Raw genomic sequence first — 7,922 nt, 5'->3', positions numbered from 1 at the left:
GGGAAATACAAAACATTTACTCTGTCATTATGGTTGTATGGTAGGATCTATGCACAGTATGGTGGTATCTAAGCGGGTCCTGCTTTGACCAGAGAGTTGGACTACATGACTTCCAGATCCTTGCCAACCTCCATTATTTTATGAATTATGATTCTATGAATAGGTGATGCTATGTTTTGGAGTCAAGCTTAAATTGGAATGAAAAATGGAGGCTGCTTCTGGGAAGAGGTGTGTCACATGCAAAGCTTGGCCATGGGAAAGACTGAAAGGAAACTCCCAGCTGCAACTTACCCTGTGGCTATCACATTGGGTTCACTTAACCCTGGTGTTTTTCGTTGTACTGTTGGGTAATTTATGAGGTTAGTGTGTTTCCTCAGTGACTGTCTCCTCAACAGGATTTTGAAACCTGGATCTTGCTTGCCAAATCCATTTGATCCATTGAAAACTGGGATTAAATAGTGCTAGAAGCACATAGTGCATAACTCCTCATTCTTCTAGTCAGTTCATATTCCTTGATCTTAGCTTCTACCATCTTCTGTGGTTTATGTGTATACTTTGGCCTAAAGAGCCAGTACATCTCCAATGCTGAAAATATTTATGTATATCCTAAATTTTACCAACCCAAGCAGTTCCATTGAAACTATCAGCATAATTTTACTAAGTACATGTAAACATGCCGTAAAGATTGAGAACTGAAAATTTACAGCTGTGGACAGACTTCAGTAGAAGAGAGTCCAATATATCTTCTTTGTGATTTACATTTGTAGTTGATATATTAGTGTTAAATGCCGAACTGTCTTTAGGCAGGTGTGAATTGATGCGAGTTCATGAGGGTCGTTTTATGAGTCACAGTTAGGCAAATAACAGTGTACTTGCTTTGTTATATTTTATATCACTAGTACGTCTTGGGTCTCTGAGAGCATCCCACACCTCACTGCTGTGGGTGTCAGAATAACTATTGCGTGTTTTGACTTACTTTAATTTTGGTCTGCTATGTGCTCTCTCCAAGGCAATGGAAAGAAACTGACCTTAAGGGGGATTAAGTCTATTTACTTCACTGGGATTTAGGTCATGATTTTAATGATTACTTTGCTAGAATGCATATGTTTGAATAATAGCTATACTAGAGCTTTCCAGATCCACTTCTAGTACATATTGGCCATTAAATGCTTAATGGATTTTGCACACCTACCATATATCCCATCATTGAAATACAAATTCTAAACAGAAGAAGAAAACTCTGAAAGTATCAGAGATAGTGTGGCCAGCAGGACTAGGGAAGTGATCATCCCTCTGTACTCGGCACTGGTGAGGCCACACCTCGAGTACTGTGTTCAGTTTTGGGCCCCTCACTACAAGAAAGACCTTGAGGGGCTGGAGCATGTCCAGAGAAGGGCAACAAAGCTGGTGAAGGGTCTGGAGCACAAGTCTGATGGGGAGCGGCTGAGGGAGCTGGGGTTGTTTAGTCTGGAGAAGAGGAGGCAGAGGGGAGACCTTGTCACTCTCTACAACTACCTGAAAGGAGGTTGTAGTGAGGTGGGGGTTGGTCTCTTCTCCCAAGTAACCAGCGATAGGACAAGAGGAGGTGGCCTCAAGTTGTGCCAGGGGAGGTTTAGATTGGAGAGTAGGAAGAATTTCTTGACCAAAAGGGTTGTCAAGCAGTGGACGGGGTGTCAAGCACTGGAACAGGCTACCCAGGGAAGTGGTAGAGTCACCATCCCTGGAGGCGTGTAAAAGACGTGTAGATGTGGTGCTTAGGGACATGGTTTAGTGGTGGACTTGGCAGTGCTAGGTTAATGGTTGGACCTGATGATCTTAAAGGTCTTTTCCAACCTAAATGATTCTATGATTCTAAAACATCTTGAAGTTAAACTGTTTAACCAACAGCATTTGGGCTTTTTCCTTTACATTATATCTTTAAATCATATTCTTGCGTTTATTTAATTGTGTAGGTATCCTACCCTAGGTGAATTCCATGATACTCACTACTGTACAGATTTATTGCTTCTGTAGAAAGGATTTTTTTTTTTAAATTACTCTAAGGATGAATACATTAGGACTGTTACTGCAGATTTTTTTTAGTATTAATTAGGACCATTTGGTATTTTGAGACAGAGCCACTACGTTCCTCTAGCCAAAAAGTAAAATGGAGATAAGTTATATCACAGAGAGATAACTGTATATTGTATTGCTTCATATAAGTTTTAATATACATTATATATATAAACATACATAGTATATACATCTATAAAGGCATGTATGTATGTAAACATGTTAAAATTAAATTATGGAAAAAAATACAGTGCTTGCCCTGTGTACTATATAACAGGAGTATTCATGCCTTCAAAAATAGTGTAAAATATGATGGAAAATGTCATGCCCTCTTGGTCATGTTTTTTGGCTCATTTATTTTACATTTATGGGAACAGGCTTGTCAACTCTAAACCCATCTGGCTCTAGCAGAGGAAAAGAAAGAAAAAGCAGGAAGTCCATTTTTGGCAACAATCCTGGCAGGCTGAGCCCTGGGGAGTCAGCTACTCTTGCCAAAGCATCTGGAAAAGGTAAAGTTAGCATCTTCTTTCACCAGTCACGTGGAATGACTCTGTAATCCAACACACGTACCAGACCAAGTTGTTAAAGATCAAATACTTTACAATGTGTAAGATGTTGAACTTTGGAATAGGTTTTTGTTAGTGAAGCAGCTATTACAGTAACACTATTATAACTGAAATGTTGAGTGTGGAATGTTAAAATATGATTACTTGGCCAGGAATATGAAGACTCTAATTCGTAAATTATTCAAAACTAATATACATTTTCAGTGAAGTATCTTAAAGTTAGTATTTTAAAAGGTATGAATGAATATTTTCAAAGTACAAATAGAAGGCAGAACTGTTGGGCTGGATCCAGAAAAGGATTTTTAGGGTCTGAAGTAGGACTTAGTTGCCTAAAATTCAGACAAGTCCAAACGTGTAATCTCGCAAACTCTTGTGTTCCACTTTGAAGGTATTTAGATTCTGCAGGTGTTTCAGTTTGTGAACTTGGAAATTGTACTTCTGCATTCTGCATATGGACAGATGTAAAGAAATACAAAGAAAGTACAGAAAAGATTCTGGAGTAGGGATGAGACCCAGATCCCCTGCCTTTCAGGTGAATGCCATAAACAGAAAGTTACAGAGTTGTGCCCTTTCTTGTACTCATTCTCTGGTGAAACGAACATTGCATTTCTTTCAGCCCAAGGGCACAGCTGCAGCAGACAGGTTAGATTCCCTTCTAGAGGCCAGTGTCCTAAAAATGAAGAAATCTAGTGCCTGATTCTAAAGCATATAAGTATTTTGCTGGCTTTGTCTCCTGACTCTTATGGCCTCTGTAGACTGCCTGTTTGGAGACTTAGCAGGTGGGTTTCAATCTTGCTTCCCTTCCTCATGTAAAATGTGTAAATGAGAAGAATGGAATTTTATTCCTTTATTTTAGCCAGGCAAATGAAAATGTTGTTAGCACATCTAATCATGGTATCATTTCAATACTTAAACATTATGTTTCCTTTCATGGATTGTTCTTACTGTGTAATTGTTCTTACTGTGTAAGAAGGAATGTGACTCTTACACTGAGTAGTGTCATTTTCCAGGATCACCTTTTTCTACCATAGCCAAAGTATGCACACATACTTCACTAGAAAACACTGAATTTTTGAAGTCTCTGGATCTGCAGCTGTAACTTGAGGGTACTGTTTATTTTCCAGGTCCTTTTGATGTGATGCGGCAGACCTGGGAAGATCCTTGCTCTCCTTACAATTCTCCAGCTTCTCTCAGTGCCATCATAAGGACGCCCAAGTGCTACCATATCTCCTCCCTGAACGAGAATGCTGCCAAGCGGCTGTGCAGGCGGTACTCTCAGAAGCTGATCCAGCACACCACCTGTCAGCTCCTGAGGACCTACCCCGCTGCCACACGCATCGACTCCTCAAATCCCCATCCGCTGATCTTCTGGCTCCATGGCGTACAGCTAGTGGCTCTTAACTACCAAACAGATGGTATGGGTACACAAACACACATTTTAATACATTTTAAACGTGAAATAAGTCCTTAAACTGTGAATTTGTATTTGACATTTTCTTTTACCTGCTATCATGAGGAGATGTACCTGTGTGTGCGCCCAAGTCCTTGAGAATAGCGTTTCCAGAATTCAGGAGCTTTATGCCTATGCAGCAGACCTCCTGATAGCACAGAAGTGCCTGGACAGCAACACATTCCATTATTTTTTTTTTTATTTTATTGCTGAAGGTTGGGTTTTTTTCCCCCAGTTCAAGTAGCTGTTATTCCTTTCCCATAATTTCAAGTATAAAAAGGTACTGAACTATTTTTTACTTAAAGTGCCGCTTTTGATGCTGGTTTAACGTTGATCAAAACATTTTTGGGCCATTTTCTATCCTATCTTGTGTTCATTCAGCTTTTCAATGGGGGATCCATTAAGTCATCTACAAAGCTAGAAAATTAATGCTTTTTCATTTTGCAGTTCAGGGCAAATACCTAGAAACTTCTGAGAGAACAAGTGTAGGCAAGCCCTACAGTTGGATAAAGACAAGGGAAGAGTTATAAAAGAATGAACAGTTGTTATAGTTTTGTATAATGAAGTATTGGATAGATTGGGTATGTTAATTACAGCTATTTCTGAAAATCAAGAATTAATTGACAGTACACAACTAAAAAAAAAAGATACTTAAACATGTCTCTGACTTCACTGTTAGTTTTTCCATTGTACCATTGCTCTTTGTCAGTTTTGGATGCCTTACTTTCACAGATCTTCCTCTGCAACTTAATGCAGCAATGTTTGAGGCTAATGGCGGCTGTGGATATGTTTTGAAACCCCCTGTTCTGTGGGATAAAAGTTGTTCAATGTACCAACAGTTTTGTCCATTAGAAAGAGATCTTGATAATAAGGAGCCAGCTATATATTCTTTAACAGTAAGTACATTAAAAGGGAATTTCATACAGCCAAACAGATAGAAGTAGACAACATTTAACTACAGTCTTTAACCAGCATTACAATCATGCTTCTCTGTGAAAAGACTGAACTTTTAATTGTTGTGTGTATTTCTAAAGGTCAGCATAACTAACAGAAATTGGAGGGGGAAGGAGCAAAGAATTGTCTTTATTTTATTGGCTTGTTTGTATCCGTAGTTACTTTCACTGTTTCCTTCACAATATTTGTCGAAACTCAGTCCTGAAGGACACAACTGTGTAAAATTATGTATGTGCCTGGATGTTTCACATGTTTGTGAACACTTGAGAAGCTACACGAAAAGCCATTCATTATGAAAAGCTGTACTGAATCTTAAAAAAAATATTTTTTAAAAGTTATATAATAAGATACATAATTCATGGATTTATGGCCAAAAAAAATGTATTCTAAGAAACTTGTCCCTTCCAGGAAATGTTTCAGAAAAGTGAGATTCATAAGAATCTAAATTCTCCCAGCTGTGGTAATTGCATGCCCAATTCTTGTGTTGTGTATGCCAAAGCAAGCCAGAGGTCAGTGCCATCACCCCAGAGTAATGGAGAAGAAAATTTGATCCTTTTTGACTATGTTACTGGTACATTCTTTCTGGATTAACTTTCAGATGCCTTGAATGATTGCACTCATGATGTATAGTGTATTTTTTTCAGAGGAAAGATGCCATAGCAACGACACGGGGGGGGTGAAGCAGCTCTGCTTCTGAAATTACTGCCCTGGCAATTACAAAAGTAAAGGAGCATTGTAATTAAATCAGCATGTTAACAAACTGTGCTTAGGAGTGTGCTAAACAATATTCAGCTCAGAATTGTGACAGTAAAAGAATTACTTCACTAATTTGTTTCTTTGTGTATTCCTCGGCTTCAGATTGTGTCTGGACAGAACGTCTGCCCCAGCAATAGCACAGGCAGTCCATGCATTGAAATCGATGTGCTGGGGATGCCTCTGGACAGCTGCCATTTCCGGACAAAGCCCATTCATCGCAACACTCTCAACCCCATGTGGAATGAACAGTTCCTTTTCCGGGTTCACTTCGAAGATTTGGTCTTTCTTCGGTTTGCAGTTGTTGAAAATAACAGCTCAGCTGTAACAGCTCAGAGAATCATTCCCCTAAAAGCTCTGAAAAGAGGTACGGTATAGTTTGTAGTGACACCCTATGCCAAAATGGTCCAGCAGATTCCTGAACTGAATCTTGCCAGAGGGATATTTTTATTCAGCTGGTTGCATTTTTCTAGTGAAGGCAGGGAGCGAATATCAGACAACATGCTTTGCCCTGGCAGTATGCTGCTGATCTAATAGGCTCCCTGGGAGCTGGAGGCAGCCCCAGTGACTCGTAAAAAGTCAGATCCTGTGCTGTTGCAGAGACTGGGGCATCTTGTACACAGTTGCTCTGATCATGAGCCATGGTTGTGAGGCTGTGTTCGCCCTGAGACTTGCTGCTCCCTTAGGAAGTGTGGAGTGGTTTCACTCCTGCCTTGTCCTTTGCCCAAGAAACTGCTGTAACTGGTGTTCACTGGGCAGAGGGGAAGTGCACTTCTTGCAGCCGTGGCTGAAGAAGAGGTGAAGGAAAGGTGAAAAAAGGTGAGAGAGAGAGATGAGGAAGCATCATTCTGTGACACCTGGAGGAGGGAGTTCCCATATTGCCAGCAGCTCTTCAGCAGAATGGTAAAAATACTATCACATTTGCTTTGTTCCACTGTAATACCACACAACAGTCTTCGCATATGAGGAGATCTGACGATAGACATGGATTTTCCCAGTGAGAATTTGCCCTTGTTTCATTCATATTCTAATATTTAGCTATTTCATGTATGAATATATTGAATATTATGGCAAAACAAAGGTAGGCAGCTATATGAGCCACTCAGCAGTTCATAGGATTTGTCTTACACTGATATACAGACAGAGTGTTAATGCAGTGTTATTACAGTGCTTTAAATCCTAGAGGTGTGGCAAACTGTAGGTATAGATACAGCAAATTTGACTTTTCCGTTTATGAGACTTGTGTCCTAGGATGTGGCAAATTACTTACAGAAGGGTTTTTTTCTCTTTAGGCTATAGACATGTCCAGCTCCATAACCTGCACAACGAAGCATTAGAAATTTCTAGTTTGTTCATAAACAGTCGGAGAATGGAAGAAAGTCCCTCTGGAAACACTCTGCCCACATCTATGGTAATTTAATTGTTTTTCTGTGACTGCCATGTTTTTTTGTCTTGATGACTACTATGGTCCGAAGACTTCTCGAACCAGACAGTTCAAAGATGTTAGCCCTTAAACCTGCACATTTTTCCGAAGTACCTCCATGCCTAAGTCTTTGGGGCTTTGGTGGAAGTAAGGTTATCCCACCTGGCTGAAACAGTGGGAGGGTAAATCTTTTCAAAGTCTGCCTTCTGGTGTATCCAGGTATAGCAAAAGAACTCATGTGGTTGAGGCTCAGAGCTGCCTCATGCATTCATCATGAGCAATGCATTTGGGACAAAAAAAGAAAGATGCAAATTACCACCAACTTTGGGATAATGAGAGTAAAATTGAATTCTATTACAGGAGAAGATGAGTCTGTATTTCCATAAATACATACATATTTATATATATGTGTGTGTGTGCATATCTATATGTACAAATATGTATACATACACATACAGATGTGTATATAATATATATATATAAATATGTATGTATGCATGTATGGATGTGGGTTTTTTAAATAGCCCATGATGTTAGGTTACCTAGGTTCTTGTGTTTTAGTAACTTCAGGCATGTATATTATCATTTTGCTGATTCCTAAAGTGTTAGATAAAACCTCCTGAGCTACTGTGTGTGCAGCAGATGTGTTGCAGATGTTATCCTCCTGTGAATACATGCTGAACACGTGTCTTGGTGAATTACTAGGGCAGAAAGGAAGAACATA

General features: G+C 39.5%; 1 protein-coding gene across 1 annotated transcript in view; it reads left to right on the top strand.

Annotated features, from left to right (window-relative positions):
• The window catches only part of PLCE1 (phospholipase C, epsilon 1), a gene marked incomplete at its 5' end in the record, with an annotated part of 36,903 nt that overhangs the window by 24,176 nt on the left and 4,805 nt on the right, over positions 1-7,922 (top strand). Inside the window, 5 exon segments of the mRNA XM_009698457.1 lie at positions 2,430-2,561; positions 3,743-4,033; positions 4,801-4,964; positions 5,881-6,142; positions 7,068-7,186. Of these exon segments, the coding sequence (XP_009696759.1) occupies positions 2,430-2,561; positions 3,743-4,033; positions 4,801-4,964; positions 5,881-6,142; positions 7,068-7,186 (968 nt within the window).

This window comes from Cariama cristata, unplaced genomic scaffold, assembly GCF_000690535.1.
Source record: "Cariama cristata isolate BGI_N322 unplaced genomic scaffold, ASM69053v1 scaffold41594, whole genome shotgun sequence".
Taxonomy (NCBI): Eukaryota; Metazoa; Chordata; class Aves; order Cariamiformes; family Cariamidae; genus Cariama; species Cariama cristata.
Note: the sequence above shows the minus strand (reverse complement) of the source record. Positions and strands in the feature narration are given on the sequence as shown.